Source organism: Pelmatolapia mariae, linkage group LG4, assembly GCF_036321145.2.
Source record: "Pelmatolapia mariae isolate MD_Pm_ZW linkage group LG4, Pm_UMD_F_2, whole genome shotgun sequence".
NCBI lineage: Eukaryota > Metazoa > Chordata > Actinopteri > Cichliformes > Cichlidae > Pelmatolapia > Pelmatolapia mariae.
The window spans coordinates 2,012,501-2,037,337 of record NC_086230.1 but is presented as its reverse complement, the minus strand read 5'-3'; the positions used below and the strand labels follow the sequence as shown (position 1 = coordinate 2,037,337).

Genomic DNA, 24,837 nt, shown 5'->3' with positions numbered 1-24,837 from the left:
AAGGTGACTTTTAAAGATCTATGACTGAACATTGCTGTTTGGTCTCTTGGTCAAAGACTATCGAATCGGCTCTAAAACTGACCCACCACTTCTCAGTTAGCACTTCCTTCCAGTTCCCAAGCTCCTCCAACCAGACACTGACAACCACTGACATGAGGATGAAAAGGATAAAAAGTTACACAAGGAAATGCAAAATTTAAACAAAGTAATATTTTTTACTTTTATTGTTTTGCAATTTTCAATATTTATCTTGATTACTACATTTTATTTTTTTAATAAATATATGTAATTAAACATCACCTGTAAACTTGAAACATATTTTAGGTCAAATTTTGGGTGAAAGTTTCTCTTCACTTTGGTTTGGTGCTGGTACAAGATCAACATTAAAATGCTTCCGGATCAGATCTGGCTTGCTTAAAAGGAAGAGGAGTCGCAGTCACCTTCCACAGCTCCTGCAAAAATATATATAACATACAAATAAACAACTTACTGCACTTGATGAAAGTCATCCTTTATCACAAACCCACTTAACCGTATTGGATCACAGAACTTCAAGTGATTTTAGAAAAAAATGAGACCTTTTCACTGTTTGCATGTTATATTTGCAAAAAAAGTTATTGTATATTTATTTTTAAATGGTTAAAAATTGCTTTTTGAGAATTCCAAATGGTGAAAAATACTTTTGGTACCGTAACTCGAACATAACAGGAAAATTGTCTTTTATCAAGCAGTTTAAATACAGACACTGTCTTGCTGTAAGCGGCATGTTAGCATATCATACTGCAAACAGTGGTATCAATCAATCAGACACTCGCAACAGTGTCTCCAAAAGATTAACACTGGAGTAGCACTTTGTGCTACAATAACAAAAGCAACTCTGAGGTGCATTTAAATACATTTACAGTAAGTTACTGCAAACAGTGTCATTTGAGGTTTTTGATCAAAAATAGGGATTCAATAAGGTTAAAATATAGCTAATATAGACTATACTGCCAAAAGTATTTGCTTCTCTGAATTCACACACATATGAACTTAGTGACGTCCCATTCCTAATTAGTTTAAATCCTTCCAGAACCACATCTCTGAGGTCAGACACTGAATTTGGGTGAGGAGGCCTGGCTTGCAGTCTCCGCTCTAATTCATCCCAAAGGTGATCTATTGGATTGAGGTCAGGACTCTGTGCAGCCCAGCCCAGTTCTTCCACACCAAACTCGCTCATTAATGTCTTTATGGACCTTGCTCTATCCACTCATGTGCAGTCATGTTCAAACAGGAAGGGCCATCCCCAAACTATTCCCACAAAGCTGGGAGAATGAAATTGTCCAAAACGAGTTCATTTAACTCCTGAAAAACAACCCCACACCATAAATCCCCCGTCACCAAACGTCTTGTCTTGGAAACCACCAAACCTAGACTCATCCATCGGATTGCCAGAGGGAGAAGCATGATTTGTCTTTTCAGATAACATGCCAGCATTAACAGTTGACTCATTAATAGTTGCTAGTGCGGAAATTTCTTGACTGGACTTGTTGCACATCCTACCACACTGGAGTTCACCGAGCTCCTGAGAGTGATCTATTCTTTCACAAATGCTTGTAGAAGCAGTCTGCATGTCTAGGTGCTTGATTTAATACACCTGTGGCCATGGAAGTGATTGGAACACCTGGATTCAATGACTTGGATGGGTAAGTGAATACTTCTGGCAGTGTAGTGTATAAAACTGTAGTTATGGTCAAATTGTGTTGGCTAATGTTTTACTCACCAGTTGTTCTACACGTTCATATAAAATAAACTGATCAAAGTTAGAAGGGAGCCGATCGACTCTGAAACTACACCGTCCGTTCTCCAGGTCCTGAAGTTGGTTCATACAGTGGATGAAATGATCATAGGCTTCACAGGAAACATCCATGTGCTGCAGGGTGAAGTTCATCCTTGAAGGATATCCAGATAGAAACATAGTCACTTACTGAGCATGGAACCAAAAGGTAGAAGTAGGGGCGGCTATGGCTCAGACAGAGCGGATCATATGTACTAATGAGAAACTCTGGTGGTTTGAGGCCTTGCTCCTGCAACCTGGGTGTCAAAGCATCCTTGTCAACATTCAAGATAGTGTGAGATTGTGAAGGCTAGCTTAGGTATAGAACTTAGGTGCAGAAAAAAGCACTCGTAGCTGTGTGTGAATGGAGGAATGAGGCTTGCAGTAAGAAGCACCTTGGAACGTAGAGCTTAGGGTTAGGCTAACCCTTAAAGCCATTACACACTGAGCGCAAAAAACAGCGACACAAAATCCCAACTTTTCCAGGTCCAGACTTGTCATGTAACATCTATACAGACTAAACATTGCGTTTCTGCAGAAAATTTGTCCTGAAATAATGTACCTAGCAGATAAACAGCTTCAAAGCATAATGTGTCCACCTCCGTGCTGGACTGAGGGGATTTTGTTTTCTGGCTCAGCATTTCTCTTCCTCTAACACAGCAGGTCAGGCTGTTGCCAAACAACTCGATTTTGGTCTCACCTGACAGCAGCACTTTCTCCCAAGCGTTCTCTGAATCATTTAGATGTAGAGGTAGGTTTCCTGAAAGCACACAGTTTTCCCATAGCTTAACTTCTCAACCTTTTGTGCCTGGTATGAACTGTTTATTATCGCAGACAGTTTTAAATTCTAAGAAAATTATTCCTTGTATATTTCTTCAGTGTCTTAACATCTGAACACTACAGATATAACTGTAGATCACTGACAGATCCACACAGTACCCTTTGAGGCTGAGAACTTGCGGCCTCCCTCTCTTGTAATGCAAGTGTACTAGCCAAAGGTGGAGTCCTATCATGTGACATGAAGCGGCTAAATAAGTTCTCAAGTTTATTACAGAACATTTTTGGTAGAGGTAGTGAGATTATTTGAACATAATATATGAATTTAAGAGGAGTTTTAAAACCTTTGTTTTGCCAACACAGCTCTCAGAGTGCAGCCTTACACAGCAGTCCAGCTCATCAGGCATCGGTTTAGAGCTGAGACACGTCCCAGACTCCGGTGAACGAGGTAATCCAATAATGTATTTTCTACTCTGTCCTTGCTCAACCAGCAGCATCGAGCACACTTACTGATGCTGTTTCAATTTCTTACCTCAAAGTTACCTCAACGTCATTGACGCTGAGAACTGCTTCATGTGTTGATGCAGCTTTATTGTGGTTGCTACACTTTCTTAGCCTCCCATAAAAGTAGAATGGGAGGCAGAGCCTTCAGTTTTCAGGCCCCTCTTCTGTGGAACCAGCTTCCAGTTTGGATTCAGGAGACAGACACTATCTCTACTTTTAAGATTAGGCTTCAAACTTTCCTTTTTGCTAAAGCATATAGTTAGGGCTGGACCAGGTGACCCTGAATCCTCCTTTAGTGACGGTTCGCTCCTCGGGGTTTCCCAAAATGCACAAAAAGTTTTTTTCCACCTCTTTTCACTTCCCACTACTGCATATCATTACCGTTTGTCTTCTCACATTGTTTGTGTTTTGTCTCAGTTGTTCTGCTTTTCTTTACCCTCACACCCAACCTGTTGTGCCAGCCTCTACCTAACATTTCTTCCTGGGAGTTTTTCCTTCATACTGTCACCAAGTGCTCGTTGATAACAGGTCACCTGATTGTTGGGATTCCTATTACAGAGTCTTGACTTAACAATATAAAACACCTTGAGGTGACTACGGTGGTGAACTAGCACTACATAAATAAAAATCAATTGAATTTATCGTCGTATTTGGGTGGAAGTTAATGCTCTGTATGTTTCATGCTGAGTCAAGTTTAAAGTTTGTTTGCAGAACCTTTGGGAGAAATATTAATGCTGTACATTTTCTCATTCTTATGTGAGCTGGCTGATCCACTATTTTTATCAGCTTAAGAAACATGATCATTCCACTGTGTATAAGGCCAAATATGCTCAGGTATACTTATATATGTTTTCACCATACCTTTTCTCAATGGAGATGAAGACAGTGCAGGTGTGTGCAAAGCTGCTGCAGAGTCGGTACAGTGTTCGGAATAGGCCATCCGTCAGATCATCATCATAACAAACTGGTGACACATTAAAAAATCTAATTATTGCTGAGCCTGCATTTTACGGTTCCATAAATGACTCTAAAGTCTGAACTTAAAACTGTCTCAGTAAATAACTGCTTTTTACAAATCACTTCACGAGTTGCTTCAGTTGCTCAGCAGTCTGGAGCCTCCTTTGCCAGATACAGTATCTCAGTAGTTCACACTGTGTGCTACTCTGGGCTTTGCATGGTAGAGTTTCTGACAATGAACTGGTGCTTAAACCTTGCTGTGAGGCACATCATCTTAAATATCTGCCCACAGTGTCTTGTCTAGAACCTTCCCATCTTTTTCAATAACTCTTTCAGCAGAGCATACATGGTGAAAAAGAGCTCTGATCTTTTAGAGATGTCATCCTTAAGACTTACCATCAGCAGCAATTATGATGCTAGTGTTATTCAGATCTGCTACCTCCTCCTTCGTCCAACTAAACTCCACAGCAGCATCTGCAAAGATCAGACAAAAGAAAGTAATTATCATACTGGTTTCTAGTTTGGTGTACTGGTGGTTAACCAATCAACTCATACATCCAAACTGGAGACTGAGGTCTGTTACATCCATCCAGCCATTTTGCGGTCAAGCGGGCAGCTTTCTGCGCAGAGAAGCCCAGTGTTCCCTCACTCCATCCACCACCTCCAGCTCATTGAGGTGGGAATCAAGATTTTTCCCAGCCAGCCACGAGATGTATCTCTCCTGCAAGTCCAGAGTCCTGAGTCCCGGGTCTCTCCCATGTAGGACACGCCAAGATTACCTCACCAAGGAGGCATCCTAGTCAGATGCCCAAACCACCTCAACTGGCTCCTTTCATAGTGGACGAGCAGAGGCTCTAATCCGAGTTCCTCTTAAAGAATCAAGCTCCTCATCCCATCTCTAAGGGAGAGCTCAGCCACTCTTTGAAGGAAACTCATTTCCGACGCTTGTATCTGTGATCATAGGTGAGGGTAGAAATGTAGACTGACTGATAAACTGACAGCTTCGCTTTTATGCTCAGCTCTGTCTGTGCCACAGCAGATCAGTACAGCATCGCATCAGACGCCACCTCAGTTCCTTTGTTATTCTCTTGCTCCCCTCACTTGTGAAAAAGACCTCTGAGATACTTGAACTGCACTTGGGGCAGTATGTCCCAGGGGCCCTGCCACTGTACAGTTGTTTAACCTAGTCAGTGGCTTCACCCCCAGTGATGGTGGTATCTACCACCAACAGGTTGATTTCACACAACTTCTCTCTGCACAGTGCGAGGATGTTCTCTTTCCATCTGGTCTGCTCCAAGTGCATGAATGTCACTTTGATCATGAAGAAAAGTGGACACTGCACGCTTTCTTTTGAAGCGAATTGATCCACAGCAGCCTGACCACAGTGAAGCCACAGCTGTTCTTTTCTTTTATCGCCTGCTTGGGGCAGTGGAGCTGCTACAGCCTGTTCCAGCTGGTGCCAGCATGTGATCCGGCTTCCACAACTCACCGCAATCTGCCAAAATCCTAGAAGCTGGTGGCTTTGAGTATAAGCTGGGCATGTTCCAGCCCAAGGCAACACAAGCAGACCCAGTGACTGTCATTACAAACACAGAGTCAAGCCACAGACTCTCTGCTTCCTCTGGACAGCCAGTCCTCCAACACCTGAGATATTTCCCTTCTTTACTCAAAGAGACCTTCAGAAAAATACTTTTACTCTGACAATAACATTCATTCTATACTAATTTAATGCTTGTATACTTTTTTTGTATAATGCAAGTAGGACTCAAAAAGCATAAAACACAACTGTGATTGGTCTTTTTTCATTATCTAATCTTACAGTCACAGTAAACTTGTAATAAAGAATAAAGAACATTTCTTAGAAAGAAGTTTCACAGTAAAGGTAGCAAAGGTTTCTGACCTCTCTGAGATGTGGCCCTGAGGTAAGCTTGCACAGGCATTGGTTGGTCAGATGCAGGTCTTAGTAACAGTGAACAAAACATTGAATATAAATGTCTCTACTGAAACTCTGCTTTAGAGGATGGAAGAAAGGGAGGAGACAGCCCTAAAGACAATCACCGTTTTTCCTCAATCCATCTCTGCGTATCCAAGCAACATTTTCTAAAGTGCTGTCATTGTCCGAATGTGTCCAGACTATCTTTGCACAGCGTGTTGGTTTATAAAATGACATATCTGTGTTACCTGTGCAAAGGTCATCCTGAAGCCAGTCCAGCTGTCTTACTTTCACCTCGTGATCTGACGGAGAGAAAAGATTGCACTAAGTTTGATGAATCTTTGCAGTTTTTCATGTGATTTAGAGAGTGAAAGGTTGGAAATTTTAATAACTATATATATATATATATATATATATATATATATATATATATGTGTATATATATATATACATATATATATACACATATATTTTAAGCTACGTAAATATATTCCAAAGCCAAAAGGCATGGCTGTGGCTCAGGAGCTACAGCAAAGTGTCCTTGGGACAGATACTGAGCCCAAACTGGCTGCATGGTCTCCAGCAGTATGTCTGTGTTTGTGTGTGTGGTCTGTACATTGAGGGAACCCGTGAGTAGCTGATTTGACAGTTTTCTCACCTGCAGACTTCAGCATGTGTTTATTTAATGCTACATTTCTTTTACACATCTGTAGAAGGTCTTCTCCCACATCTGTAAAATGGAAAAAAAAACCCTAAACAAACAGTCAAATATTTGTTATTCGATCTAAGTCCTGGAAAGAGTGTGAAATAAGAACGAACTGTTAGGTAAGTTTGCACTGCCCACAGCAGCTAACAGTGGTTTTCACTAACCCCCATCTCCTTGTTTGCAATCTTTATTTTTCTTTCACTGGATAAAAAACAAAGCCCACAGTGCGGGCACTCAGCATCTGATATGTTGCTGTTACTTTGTAAATGTTGTTTGCAGTGTTTAAGTTTAACAACAGAAGAGTACGTGCTTCAAGGTATCGTACCTGTGCAGTAGACTGTTTTAGCTATGGTTGCTGTGATGATGCTGGTTAAGCCTGTCCCTGCTCCTAGTTCTAGGACTGTAGCTCCTCTGAACATGACTGGGTTAGAGAGGATGAAGTCCACCATGAATAATGCCCCACGCCACACCTGACGTGAGCAAAGAAGATGAGCTGATTCCAACTGATTATGCAAAGAATTTCATGGTATACTTCAGGAATATACACTTCCATTAATATAAGAGAAATACTAGTGGATGTAGACAATTTTCAAAAAGTCAGTCTACTCCAATTTATTTTCTGGCTTTATCAGATAGATGCAGTGGAGACTGACAGGAAAACAGAGAGAGGGGCAGACATGCAGCACAGGGCTGCGGGTCAGACTCGAACCCAGGCCGCGTTGAATAAACTCACCTGTTTGCCAACATCCTCCATGGGTGTGGCCATCGTGTGCTCTGTGAATAGATTGGACACATTTATTAAACACATCCAAAAACTCTGCTCGTGTCTCCAGGTCTGTGGACACGACCCTGTTATGATACTACTGTCATCTTCCTTTGTCAACTGACTGATAAAGTTTGTGTGTTTGTATCCAGCAGCTGTTTTAATACACAGCTCTGTCAATGAGTGAACAGCACAGGCTCAGGAGATGGAGCAGAAAAACAAACAGTGAATATGAGTTTAAAGAGGCTTGTAGTAAAAAGTCGTTTAAGTGTTTGAACAGAGTAGAAAGTCCTACATAAGGACCTGTCCAGTCTATTTATCACCTAGGATGTCAGACTATTCATTTTTAATTTTTTTTAATTAATTTAGTCTTAAATTAAAGAAAAAATGTGCAGGTGCTGGTCTGTGTATGAAGTATAATTCATTTAGTTCTAGAGTTACAAACATGTCTTTTAATGGTATTTCTGATTTTCACTGTCCTACTTAAATGAATTCAAATGTGTGTTGACAGGTGTGAGTTTGCTCTCTAACAGCTGATGTTGTCTAAACCATGTGAAAACATTTTATTGTCATTTACATGAAGATGTGCTTTACACGTGAGGGGCCCAGAGCATGAGCCTGTTCCATTATCCAGTTTGTACAATGAGTATTGAACAAGTTTGATGCCAAACTGGAAATAAAAGTAGTTTACCTTTAAAGAATAAAATCAAATATAAAATGTGATTAAAAGAAGGAGGAAGATGATCAAATTTTAGCCTGTGGGAGTCCAGAGGAAACAAAACCCGGGAGTGGAAGGAGTTTGGTGGGTAATAAAAAAAGCCTTGAGTCAACTATCCGATGACTCAGGAGGAGGCAGAGGTATTCCACACACACGGTCTGCAGCGGTGGTGAGATCCTGCTGACCTAGACTGAGGATATAGTCAGGCAGTGGAAGGACGACTTTGAGGGTCTCCTCAATACCACAGTCACACCTTCTATCAGGGAAGTGGAGTCTGGGGAAGAGGGACAACTTAAAGTCACTGATGTGCTTAAACAACCGTACAGTAGCAGGGCCCGTGCGGTGGATGAGATTCGCCCTGAGTTCCTGAAGGCTCTGGAGGTTGTAGGGCTGCCCTGGCTGACATGTCTGTGCAACGTTGCGGGGAGGTCTGGGGTGGTGCAGGGGGGACCAGAGGGTGTGCTCTATCTAAAGAGGGATCAAACTTCTCGGCACTTCCTGGGAGAGTGTGTGCCAGGATACTGGAGAGGAGAGCTCAAAGCTGAATCTCAGGTTCAGGAGGAACAACGTGGTTTTTGTCCTGGTCATGGAACTCTGGACCAGCTCTTTATCCTTCCCAGGGTATTGAAGGGATCCAACCAGTCTACATGTGTTTTGTGGACTTGGCGTATACTGTGGGGGTTGCTTCAGTATATGGGGTATCTGGCCACACACAGGCCATTTAGTCCCTACACAACTGTAGCGAGACTTGGTTCGTGTCCCCAGCAGTAAGTCAAACTCATTACTGGTACGTGTTGGGCTCCTCCAGGCCTGCCCTTTGTCACCAATTCTGTTCATAGTTTTTATGGATAGAATATCTGGGTGTAGCCGAGTGGTGGAGGGTCTCCACTTTGGTGGCCTCAGGATTTCATTTTGTTTTTTCCCCTTTCATGTTTTTGCAGATGATGTGGTTGTGTTAGCTTCATCAGGTGGTGACCTCCTCCCTGCACTGGAGAAGTGTCCGGCTGAGTGTGAGGCAGCAGGAATGGGAATTAGTACCTCCAAGTCCATAGTTTCACAGCTGTAAAAGGGTGGAGTGCTCACTCTGGGTGAGGAACAAGTTACTGCCCAAGTGGAGTACAAATATCTCAGGGGCAATGTTCCCTCTAATGTTTCATGTGTCTGAGCAAACACACAAACTCCGCACAAAAAAAATCTAACCTGAATTGAAATTAAAATTAAAACTTTAATAATTCTGTTCTGCAGTGTTAGTCAGTAAGTAACTGGCTGCTCCTGTATGGGATTAGAACGATGCCACCTTATCCCATAGTCCAGCCAATGATGCGATTCACATTCGTATATACGCAGCTAATCAACGTGGTTGACAGGCTATGACAGCGTCCTTATGTGCCGACACCGGTGTTTTAGCTAGCAAAGCGGCGTGGCTGATGTGGAGTGAAGCCACGTTAATGACAACGTGTACAACCATTGGAGATGTGAGCAGGACAGACGGAACAACTGACGGGAAAAGTGTGGACTTTATACCAGTTTTTAAATTGTGTTGATCAGCCACGTAAAACCAGAGTTATGATAAAATATCTGCAATGTTTGGTTTCCTTCCTGAATACTATCGTTGTTTATATTTACTGCGGGAAGAAACGGTAAAAACGGTGTTTTATAAGGAAAACGCTCGAAAGCCTGTGAGCAAAAACAAAACCAAGAAACCCACACCCTTTCCTATTGGCTGAAAAATGTACCATGTGGACCAATCAAAAAATGATATGACAACATGGCATTTAGTTGTTTTGGGAGGGGGAAGTTTTAGGAGTGACGGCGGTGTTTGAGATGTGAGAGATTTGCGACGTTTAGCGCAAATCTTGTGTAGTTAATTCAATTCAATTCAATTTTATTTATATAGCGCCAAATCACAACAAAAGTCGCCTCAAGGCGCTTCATAGGTACAGAGAAAAACCCAACAATCATATGACCCCCTATGAGCAAGCACTTTGGAGACAGTGGGAAGGAAAAACTCCCTTTTAACAGGAAGAAACCTCCGGCAGAACCAGACTCAGGGAGGGGCGGGGCCATCTGCTGCGACCGGTTAGTGTGTAGTTAGTGTGTAGTGTAGTCAATAGTTTTGTTGTGTGTGTCAGAACAATGAGGCGACTGCTGAACGTTACAGGTGTTACAGCAGTGATACATCTCCTGTTGTCAGCCTGCAGGTATCAGGCTGTTGTTCTCCTTTATCTCATAGTGGACACAAATTATTTTTTGGAGTGGCACAAATAATTTGTGTGGCATCAAATTTGATGCAGAACAGCTGATTGTTCTGTAAATAGTTTGAAATGTTTATTTAAAAAACGCCTTGGCTGTATTTTTAGGTAAACAGCTGCAAAAAACTTTGTTTGCATAACTCAGTTACTTTTTTGAAGAACTATATAATTAATTGCCCAACATTGGTCATTATATCCTGTATTTTGCAGACAGAGTTACAGGACTCTCTCCCAGACCACAGACTCATAATACAAGTCAGCTTTATAAAAAAAGAAAGTTTTCTTTTCAAAATTGGAGTTCAAGTTATTTTTACTTCCAATAGTGTTAACATACTACACAGGTCATGAACAAGATTTTTTTTTAATTTTCATTGTAAGTGGGCTAAAGCAGTTAATTAAAAGTAGTCTAACATAAATGTAAATGCTGTAATTTGATTACTTTAATAAACCATGTAACTTGGATGGATGCTGGCGTGACCACAGTGCACACGTCTGCTGTTGCTCACAGTGGTCCAAGGGATCGCTCAGGGAGTTTGTGTGTTCGCTCAGACACATGAAACTTTAGAGGGAACATTGTTGGCAGATGAATTTGGGTGGTGTCTGCAGTGATGCGGATCCTGTACTGAATTGTTGTGGTGAAGTGAGAGCTGGGCTCTCCCTTAGAGATCAAATCAAGCTTTTTTGTCAATTTGTTGTGCATACAGTTGTAGTGCAAGCAAAATGAAGAGACGTTTCTCCAGGCGCAACAAATATGATAACACACACAAACAATATGCAAACCCTCCCTACACTCATCCATCCCAGACGTATCATCACCTATAAAATCATCACCTAAAGTTTACAGTTAAATAAGTAAATAAATGTGTGAGAATGATCGGTAAGTAAAAACTTTAAAGTAATCAGAATATCTTTATTTTCTTTGTAACAAGTACAACAAAATTAAGTGCAGTCCCTGCAGGGTCAAGAAGAGAAGTTTAAATAAAATGACAAAAGAATAAAATAAAAAAGGAGGTATGAATTGTTAAATGTTGTCATTTTTATGCTTACCATCTCTACATTGTTTCAAACTGTGTGATCAAAGACATTCCTTTGTCTCTGACCACCTCTGCAGCCACTCTGGTGCTGGGGGAGGTTTTATTGTACATACATGCTATCTGAAAGATCTGTTTGTTGTGTTGTAAGCTTCCTGCTTTTATGATCCTTTTGGTGAGCAGGAGAACACACACACACACACACACACGTTCTTGCACATGCATAGACATGCATACACGTGTACACACATACACACAGTGCCTTGTCTTTTAGAACCACTGGGGGGTTTTACGGTGGGAGGTGCTTGTGTTGTGTATTGTAACAGTTTGTCAATAAATAGCTGCGAGGAGGGCTGCTCTTTGAAGGAGTTGGTCTGGAGACGGGTGAGGAGCGTTTAGCTCCACAGCCTGGTTCTGACCAAGCTCTCCCTCGTTAGCGAGTTAAAGACCAGTTGAAGATGTTCTGTCTTGTTTTCGTTCTTCATGAGGAATAAGTGTCTAAACTAGCGGGGTCTGTGGAAGCGCAGACTCAACAAGGTAGAACACAGTCATGCAGCATAATAAATAAAACCTTATTGCACATATAACACAGGATGTCATCCATTGCACTGTACTTATAAGGTTGGAGGTGATCACGAGCCATTCAAAACACTTTATCAGCATTGTTGTCAATGCGACGGGATGGTATCATTCAGACAGGATACAACTGGTTTCTTTGCTAACAGCTCTATGCTGATGTTTCCTGTCTCACAGAGGCGTCCCTGGACTCTCTCTGCAAAGGTGCGTTTCGCAGTCTCGTCCCCTGCACTTAAAGCTGCATCTCGGGCTGTCAGCAGTGAGCGCACCTCACTGGTAATCCAGGGTTTCTCGTCGACACATGCAGTGATGGTCTCAACCACAGTGGCATCCTCTGTGCGTGTAGCAGTGTAGCTGGTTACTGCCTCTAGCAGGCTGCACCTCTCTGATCCCGTGTCTGGCCAGTCACACCTGAAGTCACCTTTACACCTGCTCTGCCAGGCTTCTCCTCAGCTACACTGCCACACTGTATTCCACCAGGCAGGCCTGAAGTCCCAGAGCATTTATCATTTACTCTGCCTGTGTTGCTGTGACAAGCCCACTGTGACGCACCAAAGCAGTTTTGTTAAACTAGCTTTAGACTTTTTCTCTGTTTGCAGTATTTGTTGGTTGAATACTGTCCCTTTACTTCCATTTTGCAGCTTTGGGTACATGTCATGCTCCTCTTTTGTGGACAGCTCTTTTCTTTAAATTACAAATTCTATCACCATACAAAGACAATTTTGGACAAAATTATTTTCTACTCTCTGCACTTGTGATAACAATAATAATATTTATGAGTTTTTTTAAAGAAACAATATAAAATCAAGATTCTTACCAATCCTTATAACATCTTTTAAGCAGTCAGCCTCTTCTTCTTCTTCTATTACATCATTAGACTGTTTGAGAACTACTGGGCGAGTCCAGTCCCGACTGCTGCCCTCTGTAAGGTTTGGCCGAGGTCTGAGAAATAACAGAATATCACATTCATCAACAGAAAAAAAACAATAACTAAGCTGCATTTTTCATTTTTATGTTGCTAATTCTACAGAAAAGTTACAGCATTTTACTTACAGATATGTGAACAGCTGCACGTTTCTTTTGTCTTAGTGTAGGTCTGCTATTTTTGGAATTTTAATCATTACTGAAGGAATAATCTTCTTTTTTAAACAAAGCCCTTTATTCTTAAATCATCTTAAAGTGGAAAAGAAACATTACATGTATGAAGGCTAATTTACACCATGGAGCTCTGCTCTCAAAAACTGACATAAATTAGTTTAAGTTAGCTCACAGAACAGAACCAATAACTCATGGGATAATAAGGACACTAAAATTAGAGTGTTGGACTCCAACCTGTCAGTGTGGTGACAGACAGGCTCTCCTCCACACTGTGCTCATTCATCAGGTGCTTTACAAACCCAAACATTGCAGGTAACAGCTGGATTTTCCAGTTTCGGTGCAGCTAGCCAAACAACACAGAGCCAATGACCGCTAAAGACACACACAGTGAAAGTAGACAGTATATCCTTGATTTCTTATCATAAAACTCATTAAACTTTAAACTTATTATTAGTTTTAGTGTCCTTAGGCTCCCGAGTTATTGGTTCTGTAACTAGTGAGCAAACATAAACTAATGTAAGTCTACTGACTACAACAAACCAGATGACGACACATCACTGGCACAAGACAGAGCCAAAGATGTGTGGTGTTTGTCTTTCACCTCATCTAACCTCTGTGTAGTGTTGATATGTAACTTTCTTCTACAAACACAGAGTGTATGAAGACGAGAAAACAACTGACTGCAAGCTTTGCTCAAGGGTACAACATGCTTTATTATCAAGCTGGTGCCTACATGATGGTGGGAATCTCACTCCCAACCACATTCACTCCCATAGACAAGACTGTACTCACACAATGGCTAAAACCTTTGATATTGAAAAGGTTTTAACCTTCTTTCAATGTTTCTCAGACAGTCGGTTTGGTTTCAATGCCAGATGACCCAGAAAAACAAGCTTCAGCGACAACCAAACTCCCCCAGCCGGCATAATACACTTCCAGAGCAACTTCACTGACATCAAGAGTCAACAGCAGGTGGCCAGATAGCCGCATTGCCCTCGACCTTAAAGGAGCATATACAAACTCTACTATGGATGGAGAGCTGTCCTCTAAATCAGAAGCTTCAAAATCACTGTGTGTGAATGGACTTTAAAAGATTGAGTTTGAGATGTGCAACACGTGGAGTTAAAATGGTTGTGGAAGAGAAAGCTGAAGAAAAACTGACAATGTACATGTCACAACCATGAACCAATGCAGGATGTGGGAGTGGCGACAGCAGCAGAAGAGAACCTGGAGGACCAATGAAGGCTGTTTTTAGTGCTGGGACACGTGAACACTGGTTAAGGACTGTCCTGAAAAGCAGGAGACCAGGCCAACTGACTTGGAGGCTGAGAAAGAGAATGGTCCTCAGCATAGCAACAAAAAGAAGACGATGACACACACACACACACACACACACACAATGCACTAACCTGCCTACTAACAGACACATGCAGTGAAGACTAGCTTATGCTCATGAACATGGCCATGTCTCTCATCACTGTTAAAAATGAAAAACTTAAATGCTGAGTTCAGCAACTGCTGACAGAGAGGTAACTCTCCAGGTTGCAGGACAATAGGTTGACTATTTAGTAGTCTCTGGTGCTACCAGTCAATAAACTTAGTGGTTAATAAAAATGTAAGATGCTTTCTAATGATTGAACAATACTACATGAAGGCAATGGTCTTTTATATGGATCTTTGAAACATTCTGTTGTCATCTGTCCTTTCAGCTTGCTGGGTTAAGATTAGACATGTAACCTAGTTGACTGCCATCATGTCAGGGAGAGATTGCTTGATTTAACATGAGTGAACGAAATGTTGCAGATGGTTAAACATGATCCGGTGCTGTATGCGTGTGAGTGGAGACTCCAACAGACTGCTTAGTTTCCTGTTTGTGATGAACTGGTGAAGCTTGCACAGCGACACACAGACACATCTGATCACATAGAAACAAACTCACTACATCTTACAGCACAAGGGTCTGAGGGAGCTGATGAGTGGTTTGATAAAAATGGTACAGAGATGCAGGAAACTGTGCAGCCAGGGTAATTCTGTTCAATTCATTGTGTTTATATGGCACCAAATCACAACAACAGTCGCCTCAAGTTTCCATCCGTCCTAACTGGACAAAACTGTTTTCATAGAATACATGTTTCTCTTTCCAAAACTGAACAAAGCAATCGGGGCCATGGCTAAAATTAGTGCAACGATACAAACACTGGGAAGAAACTGACATTCCAGGGGTAAAACATTGCAATGAGGTGTTTAGGACCCATCTGACAGCAAATATTAGTGTTGTAAAAACGGTGCAGCTGCTAAAAAGCACTTCCATGCCAGTTGACACCAGACTCTCCAGAACTGGGATATCCTGGAGTAATTGTGGGCAACCAGTAAATCTGATGTGGGGGAAATGAAAGGTCGAGGTGACTCCTATGTCTGATTTCAGACCATGTGAGCATCAGTAAGCCTTTAAAGCAAGAAGCAGTGAATGCAGCTACGCATGCCACCTGAAGTTCCCAAGTGTCCCCCACACCATATTGGCACAAGTTTCACCAGAAAGCAACATTTTTTTTATTTATCGGGCTAATGTATTTTTCAGGATAAAGTGGATCCTGCAATTTAGTTTTGGTTTGCTTTGTTTTTCCAAGATCGCATCAGATGTAAGTCCTTCTCTCTAAAAACCATTGCAGCGATCCGATTCATTCCAAAGTGACAAAGAAATGTTTTGGGTATGACGTCATATTGCTGCCAGTAGATACCCAAGTATGCTGGGAGAGGCTCCAGTGTCAGCAGTGACACGTGGGAGGGAACTGACTGAACATGACAGACAACAGTGGACAAAAAGGGCCAACGGGAGCCAACAGGCCTTCCTGCAAACAGTAGCAGCAGCTGGGAAGAAATTCTCACTTAACATGAGCTTGTAGGCCATCCAGACTTAACCTTTTGGCTGCCACATTCTGTGTCACTGATCCTTCACAAACAACTCAATCCCATCCTTAATCCACAGGATTTAATATGTTGTCAAACCAACCTTTGCAGCTTTAGCAGCCTCGACTCATCTGGTAAGGTTTTATTCTGGTAAGCTTCCTTACAAAGCACTGATGCTGGGTAAGCAGGCCTGCCTCACAGTCTCCACTCTAATTCATCCCAAAGGTGTTGTATCAGGTTCAGGTCAGGTCAGTGCAGACCGGTCAAGTTCTTCCACACCAAACTCACTCATCCATATCTTTATGGACTTTATGATGTAATGCTTAGATGCAGCTGCTCAGCCATGGAAACCCACTTCATACATTTTTCTTGAGTTAATCTAAACGCCACATGAAGTTTGGATGTCTGAAGCGATAAATTCTGCAGAAAGTTGGCAAACCAAGAGCAAAATATGGCCAAGCACCCACTGCCCTGCTCTCTGATCTTACGAAGCCTACCACTTCGTGGTTGAGATGCAGTTGTTCCGGATCGCTTCCACTTTGTTGTAATACCACTAACAGCTAACTGTAGAACATTTAGTAGCAAGGAAATTTCCTGACTGGACTTGTTGCACAGGTAGTGTCCACTCACTGAGCTCCTGTGAGTGATCTATGTTTGTAGAAGCAGTCTGCGTGCCCCGGTGCCTGATTTAATACACCTGTCACCATGGAAGCAACTGAAACACCTGGATTCACTACACCTCTCAGTGTGTACTTTTGTGTGTTGTATGTAAAAAGCTACACCATTAGAAGTACACGGTGTGATTGGACCCTTCTTTCTTAACAAAGCCTAATACTTTGATAGACTGGGGAGCAAATGAGATCCCAGAAATGTCTTTATTAAAAACACCAAGTTCTACCAAACACAGCAGACTTCCACAAACAAACACTGGTATGATGGAATCTACGGTGCGTTCCAAGTTGTCATCACACAGAAGATAAACTGGAATAATAAAGACATCATGTTCAACAGTCAGTCCTTGTTCTGCAGAGTGTGGTTTGAGAGAATATATGGTCTGGTTTGATAGATGCTAGTGATTATTAGATTATGAACAACTCTCCTAAACACACTTTTAATCCTTCAAAATCATATTTCACTGACGCTCTACACAAATAATTTGCATTTCTAACAAAAATATAACGGCAAATCAACATCTAGGCCTACAGTGTCAATCCAAAGGATGTCAAGAAATCTAAGAATAATTTTTTTTAAAGAAACCGTTTCACCAACAAACTATTTCCTGAAAGGCAAAACAGGAATATCATCTTACACCAAATTTATAAAAATTGAGCTGACACAGTTTGAACAATATATCTAAAATGTCCTTCTGAAGCAAAAACAAAGAAAGAAAAAAAACACAGCTCATTCTGTGCATTTCAACTGGAACTGCAGACCATATACTCTCCCTTTGTTATGTAATACAGACATTCTGGCTAGATGATGATGATGATGATGATGATGATGATGATGATGATGATGAATGGATTAAAACAAAAGACAGACAGAGTTTTCAGTGGGAGAAACATTTCATCACTTATCCAGGTGACTTGTTCAGTCTGTATGCTGAACTGTAATGACTACAGAGCAATTAAAAAGGAGGGGCGGGTTAGCGCGCAGCGCAGCCAGCAAAGCCACGTGAATGGCCCTACACGCTACAACCTACACAACCCCCCCTCACTCACACTTTACATGTTGAGTGACGTGTTGTGTGAGACAGTGGGGAGAGGGAGGGCCGGGAGGTAGAAGACTATCCCTGGAAGGAGAAAGTCAGCAAACAACTGGCTCAGCAGTCCCCCCCCCCCATTCCACATACCCCAACAAAGTGAACACAGTGACAACGCCCCGGAGCAACGCAGCATTCATGCAAGTTGAGCAGTAATATGCAGATGAGTCGGAGTTTGAGTTTAATGTTTGATTATTTAATGTTTATTTAATTAATTTAATGTTTTGTGTTCTTCTTCCACACAACTTATCAATCTGTCGCTGCACACCGATTTCTAAGGTAAAGATGAAGTTGCTCTACTAACTTTGTAACATTTTCTGCACTCTACACAATGATAATGAACACATTAATAAAACAAACAATCTGAAGATGTTGAAATAGTATATGGATGGTCTTAACCTGTATGACACCCTTCCCAAGCAAACCAGCAGCTTTTAATAGTTGACTGAGAAAATGTTTTTGCATACCGATGTATTATGTCAAGATCTCCATCGAAATCCAAGAGCGACTCTACTTTTCTGTCCTCTCTATCAGGTTCTTCAGCGGCTTGTTTGACTGTTTGGCTGGTTTCACTCCCGGGCTCGTGACTATCACATCTTTCTGCCAGGATCACGAACCTAGACATGAAGACTGAAAAGTACACATGACATAGAATATATACTGAAAAAACACATATTCAGTACAAGTTTAACAATCAGATGATTTCCATTTTGACATGTTTTGAATTTTAATTTTCAAATGACAATTTTGACATTTTATTTCGCTCAGGTCTTCATCTTAGCAGCTTCGATCAATTACCAAGTACAAAAATGTCACAAACGAGTGAGTAATGCTTTACTTTGTTTGTCATTTAAAACATGTACATACTATAATTATATAAAAAAGCTGATTTGGTCGTTGTCATGTTGTGAACAACAGATTCTGTACACAGCAGCAAAAATAAAGAAAAACAGAAAAGTGAACTGGCACTGAAGACTGGCAGTTTGACTAAAATCACTCCAAACACTTTCATAATAGTTGTCATGTTTTCTTTTTGTGATTGTTTTTTACTAATTATAAAAAATCAGAATACGCTGAAACTTCTGGGAGAACAAAAACAAAGTTTAACAGGAAACTTATTCTTAGTCACAACAACCTACAGCTTCAGTATTATGACGCTGTGACAGTGACATCATTATACACACCAGGTTGACCAACGTTGTTGAGGTGTGTCATAAGGTGGCGTCCACCGGGACGGAGCATGTGAACATCTGACAGCACAGTGTCATGATGGAAACTGATTTCCTCCATGGATGATCAAATCTAATGCTGGAACTGAAGATCAGTCACCTGCTCACCTGCGAGAAGCACGAGTTTAGAGACAAAGCAGGGTTAACAGGCTCTGAGTAGGTTAACTCTGACAGGGAAACTGAGCTGATCCCAGAGCAGCCATTCAAACCTTAATATAATCAAATGTAGCTGGCATGCTCACGGCAGCCGAGGGTGGACACTACTAACAGGCAGTTTTCTCACAGAGTGAACAGAGCCAGAGAGACTGAGGTTCAAACTTAATGCTTTGCAATGACAGTATTAACGCTTATACTTCATCCAGCAGCGGAACATGACTGCTGAGGTGGAGGGGACCAGGCTACGCTGCCCACGGTCACACTGGGAAAGATGAAGAGGCCTGCCGATGACTACAAACGGGCATAACATTAGGACGTCACGTACAGCAGCTGTTGAGAGGCGAGCTCAACCCGAGAACTGGATCACTGCTGTCTGGCACATCTAAAATACATTTACTTTATTTATATTTAAAGAATGGGGAGGGGGGCGTTAACTCACCAGCAGCGACGCTGTGCTAAACGGCCATGACAGTTGACCCGGATGTAAACCCTCCCCCCGCGCCTGTAGCGCCATCTGCTGTTTCTATACTGTCGTTTCTGTTTGTGCGTGTAAAATAATTGTTGCAAGTACAAATGTTGCATTTCGAGGGGAAAATTATTTTGAGCGAACAAAACTCATTACTGCGTCCAAGAAATGCCTTTCAGCGTTTGCTATGATTCACACACACACAGACACACACACACACACAGACACACACACACACACAGACACACACACACACAGACACACACACATGTGTGTATTTATATCCTTGTGGGGACATCTCATTGACACAATGCTTTCCCTAGCCGCTTACCCTAACCCTAACCATCAAAAATGAATGCCTAACCCTGACCCTGACCCTAAACCTAACCATAACCTAATTGTAACCCTGACACTAAAACCACATTTTGAGTCTCAAAAATGCCTTCAAACTCGTGGGGACCGGGATTTTGGTCCCCACGAGGGCTGATTGTCCCCACAAGTATAGTAAACTACCAATTTTTGGTCCCCATGAAGATGTTAATACCCGTCCACACACACACACACAGACACACACACACACACACACACACACACAGACACACACACACACACAGACACACACACAGACACAGACACACACACACACACACACACACACACACACACAGACACAGACACACACACACACACACACACAGACACACACAGACACACACACAGTCACACACACACACACACAGACACACACACACAGACACACACACACACACACACAGACACACACAGACACACACACAGACACACACACAGACACACACACACAGACACACACACACACAGACACACACACACACACACAGACACACACACAGACACACACACACAGACACACACACACACACAGCCCCTGTCACTCAGTCGTTGGCGTTTGTTCTTGCTCACCTGCTCTCAGTGTGTCGCTCCCTCTCTTTAAGCAGAGGCACAATAATAACAAGCATCAGTTTCTGTGGCTTTAATAAAGCCTACATTATTACAACCAACTGCTGAAGCAACCTAAGGGATATATACAAAACAAAAAACAAACAAAAATCTAAAAGGCAATGCGACTCTTTACTCAGTAGAAGAGCTGGCACCCTAGCTATAAGTGTTTTTGTTAGCATACCAGCTCAGATGAGCTTGAAATAGTTGAAGGTAGCATTTTGGGAAAACCACTACAAGGTAGAGGCTTTGCTTGGAGAAGGGGGCTTTGGTATTGTAGCCAAATGTCGCGACACAAAAACCAACCAAGCTGTTGCCATTAAAGTCAACAAGAGCGACCCTGATATTCTGCAACAGGCATATGTGGAAATTTTCATCCTGGAGCAGCTGCGAAGGTTGGATCCAGATGCCGCCAACATTGTTCAATGGAACGGCTTTTTCCACGACGGAGAGCGGGTTTGCCTAAAGTTTGAACTCCTTGATCAATGCCTGTGGGACTACATATGGGACCGGAATAAACAGGGTCTCCCCATAAGCAAAGTCAGGCCAATTTTAGGTCAACTCACAAATGCTCTGTCCCACCTGGGTTCTGTGGGAATAGTGCACGCTGACCTCAAACCTGGAAACATCATGGTTGTAAACCGCCATGAGTCTCCAGTCAAAGTCAGACTTATAGACTTTGACCTCGCATGTCCTGCGTCTGCAGTGATGCCTGGTGAGCGTGTGGGGACGGTTGGTTATAGTGCACCTGAGGTTATGCTTGGCCTTCCTTATAATGAAGCAAGTGACATGTGGTCTCTGGGGCTGGTAGCTGTGGAGCTTGCTACAGGGGTGCCACTCTACCCTTCGGAGAATGACTATGATTATCTGAAATTCATCATAGAGACTCAGGGTCAGCCACCAGATCATGTTCTAGACTCTGGCGTGTACACTGAAGACTATTTCATTGAAGACAAATACAACCAACAGCGCTGGACATTTAAGACGGAAGAACAATTTAAAGGCTCTGTTCCAGGGACAGGACATGAATCCCTGGAGACAAGATACATAAAACTTACACGTCTGGATGACCTTGAACAAATAGTGATGTTTAGACGAGGACCAGAAGATGGCCAACGCTTATTTGTTAGCCTAATTAAAGAGATGTTGGCCTTGGATCCACACCAGCGGATAACACCCTCGGAGGTTCTCCGGCATCCCTTTTTCAACCCTGGCCTCTCTAACAGGTTCCCATGTATCAACATTGAAAGACCATACAGAATCAATCTCCAGCATGGCATCTTCCACCCTGGACAAAAGTGATAAAAACACAAACAGGGGTTGGAAAAGGATATTAACAGCAAATTACACTGGAAAAATTAATTAAGCTGCTCCAATAATGATCACTTTGCCTTTTTTTTTTTTTTTAATTTTCACTCCCCCCACCCCAACCAGTCGCGGGAGATGGCTGTCCCTTCCTGAGCCTGGTTCTGTCGAAGGTTTCTTCCTTTTTAAAGGGAGTTTTTCCTTCCCACTGTCGCTAAATGCTTGCTCATAGGGAATCATCTGATTGTTGGGGTGGCCAAAACTCTAGGGGAAGTAGCAATTCTTGTGAAAATTAAAAAAAGAAAAAAAAGCCTACCAATATTCAAAGCGGAGCAGCGGACACCTTACCATCACATCAGTCCTTCAATCAGACCTAAAACATCATGTTTACAGAAATAAATTCAATACAAATTGGAAATAAATTGCGTAATAATTGTTGTTTTTGATTGTTTATAAATATATAGTGCTACCCTTCAGCCTCCTAGTAGACATACCTGTGTTATAAATGTGAAACTCCTCTAATTTTCAGAAAAGTTGACCTCTGACCTTGAAGTCAAGGTCACTGAGATTTAAGCTTCACAGAGATTTTCAGTAGATGCAACCATGGTATTGATTTGAAAAATCTACACAATCACAAACTTGGATGTCCACAGCACCTCGCCATATACCAAAGTTTAAGAGGTGTTTTTTCTAGGTTTTTTATAAAGATTACAAAACACAAATAACAAAAATGCCAACGCTATTGTCATTTTTGACAACGCTATTTTTTTTTTTTAAACGTATTTATTTATGCAAGTTTCAAAATTTTTTTACAGAGGAACACAGACAATAAGGACAAAAAAAACAAACAAACAAAAAAAACAACAACAAAAAAACCCCCAACAAAACAAAACAAACACGGCCAGCACGTGTTAGGAACAGCAATGAAGAAAAAAGCAAATAGTATACATGTCAAACAACTCAGAATCCAGTGAGTCTAATCCACACTGAAGTCCGAATCCAGAGATCGTTAGGAGGAGCTATGGGCAACAGCTCAGAATGATAACAGTTAAAACAACATGGTCAGGACCCAGGGCGTGGACTGTCCTTCTTAATGTGGTCTATAAAGGGCCCCCATATCTTCTTGAACTTCTCCATGGAGTCAGACGTAGAAAACCGAATTTCCTCCAGGTATAAACAGGAGACCATCTCCTCGAGCCACCTCTTGAAGCAGGGAGGGGAGGCAGATTTCCACTCACCCAAAATCAGACGTTTGGCAAGTACCAAACCAAACATAAGGGCCTGTTGCACAGCAAAAGGAAGTGCCAAGGAGTTGCCGGAGCAGCCCAGGATCACCATAAGACAGTCAGGATGCAGTTGCCTATTGTAAACGGTGCTATAAAAACTAAAAATACTAGTCCAGAAGGCAGTAAGCGTAGAACAGGACCAAAAAAGATGTCCAAGAGTACCGTCCACAAGTTTACATTTATCACATTTGGGGGAAACACTAGGAAAAATCTTGTTCAATTTGGTTTTGGAATAGTGCAACCTATGGACTACCTTAAATTGAATTAACTGAAGCCGGGCATTAACAGAGCACAGTTTTATCCGGCTTAACGCTTCAGCCCATAAATCGTCAGAAATATCCAAACCAGTGTCCCTTGTCCAAGCCTCTTTAATATGGCAAGAGGAGGTTGCCGAAGAAAAAAGGTTAACAAGCCGAGAGATTAAGTGTTTTGAGGTGGGAGGTTCGTTCATTATATTGTAAAAGACATGCTGCATGGGGATAGTATCTAAATTCGAGAACGCTTGCTTGACATAATTCCTAATTTGGTGAGGTCTTCATTGGATCCGCTGCAGTTTGCTTACCAGCCTGGCATCGGGGTGGAGGACGCCATCATCTACCTCCTGCACCGAGCTCTGACTCACCTGGAGAAGCCTGGAAGCACTGTGAGGATCATGTTCTTTGATTTCTCCAGTGCTTTCAACACCATCCAGCCACGACTTCTGAGGGACAAGCTGGAGCTATCGGGAGTGGACCACCACATGTCCCAGTGGATACTGGACTACCTCACAGAACGTCCACAGTATGTGAGGTCACAGGGCTGTGTCTCTGACACGCTGGTCTGCAGTACGGGGGCCCCACAGGGAACTGTGCTGGCACCGTTCCTCTTCACCCTCTACACTGCAGACTTCTCCATCAACTCCCCACGCTGCCACCTACAGAAGTTCTCTGACGACTCTGCCATAGTCGGCCTCATCACAGGTGAGGACGACTCGGAGTACAGACAGTGGACTCTGGACTTTGTGGACTGGTGTCAGCAGAACCACCTGCTGATCAACGCCGGAAAAACCAAGGAGTTGGTGGTGGACTTCCGGAGACGCAGACCCACCACACTGACACCGGTGAACATCCAGGGAGTGGACATTGAGATAGTGGACTCTTATAGGTACCTGGGTGTTCACCTGAATAATAAACTGGACTGGAGCCACAACACTGATGCTCTTTACAGGAAGGGTCAGAGCAGACTCTACCTGCTGAGGCGGCTGAGGTCATTTGGAGTACAGGGAGCGCTTTTAAAGACCTTCTATGACTCTGTGGTGGCATCTGTCATTTTTTACAGTGTGGTATGTTGGAGCAGCAGTTTATCGGCAGCTGAGAGGAAGAGGTTGGATAAACTCATCAGGAAGACCAGCTCTGTTCTGGGATGCACCCTGGACCCAGTGCAGGTGGTAGAAGACAGAAGGACTCTGGCCAAAATAACATCTCTGATGGACAGAGTCTCCCACCCCATGCATGTAAATGTTGCTGAACTGCAGAGCTGCTTCAGTGACAGACTGCTGCATCCTAGATGCATGAAGGAGCGTTTCCGCCGGTCCTTCCTCCCTGCAGCTGTCAGACTGTACAATCAGAACTGCTCCCA

At 42.4% G+C, this 24,837-nt stretch overlaps 1 protein-coding gene across 2 annotated transcripts; it reads right to left on the bottom strand.

Moving 5' to 3' along the window:
- Positions 1–261: 261 nt before the first annotated feature.
- Positions 262–19,680, bottom strand: mettl22 (methyltransferase 22, Kin17 lysine). Of its 2 annotated transcripts, XM_063471085.1 has the most exons (12): positions 19,625–19,680; positions 18,985–19,137; positions 18,268–18,430; positions 12,851–12,975; positions 7,427–7,467; positions 7,019–7,163; positions 6,646–6,717; positions 6,236–6,289; positions 4,451–4,528; positions 3,959–4,061; positions 1,763–1,931; positions 262–452 (listed from the first exon to the last, which is right to left on the bottom strand). In XM_063471085.1, the coding sequence occupies exons 2-12, from the start codon at positions 19,088–19,090 to the stop codon at positions 384–386; spliced, it is 1,125 nt and encodes a 374-aa protein (XP_063327155.1). In that variant the 5' UTR covers positions 19,091–19,137; positions 19,625–19,680; the 3' UTR covers positions 262–383. The 2 variants fall into 2 exon arrangements, with proteins under 2 accessions (XP_063327155.1, XP_063327156.1); XM_063471086.1 differs by lacking the exon at positions 1,763–1,931 and having other exon boundaries at positions 266–452.
- Between the last annotated feature and the right edge of the window lie 5,157 nt (positions 19,681–24,837).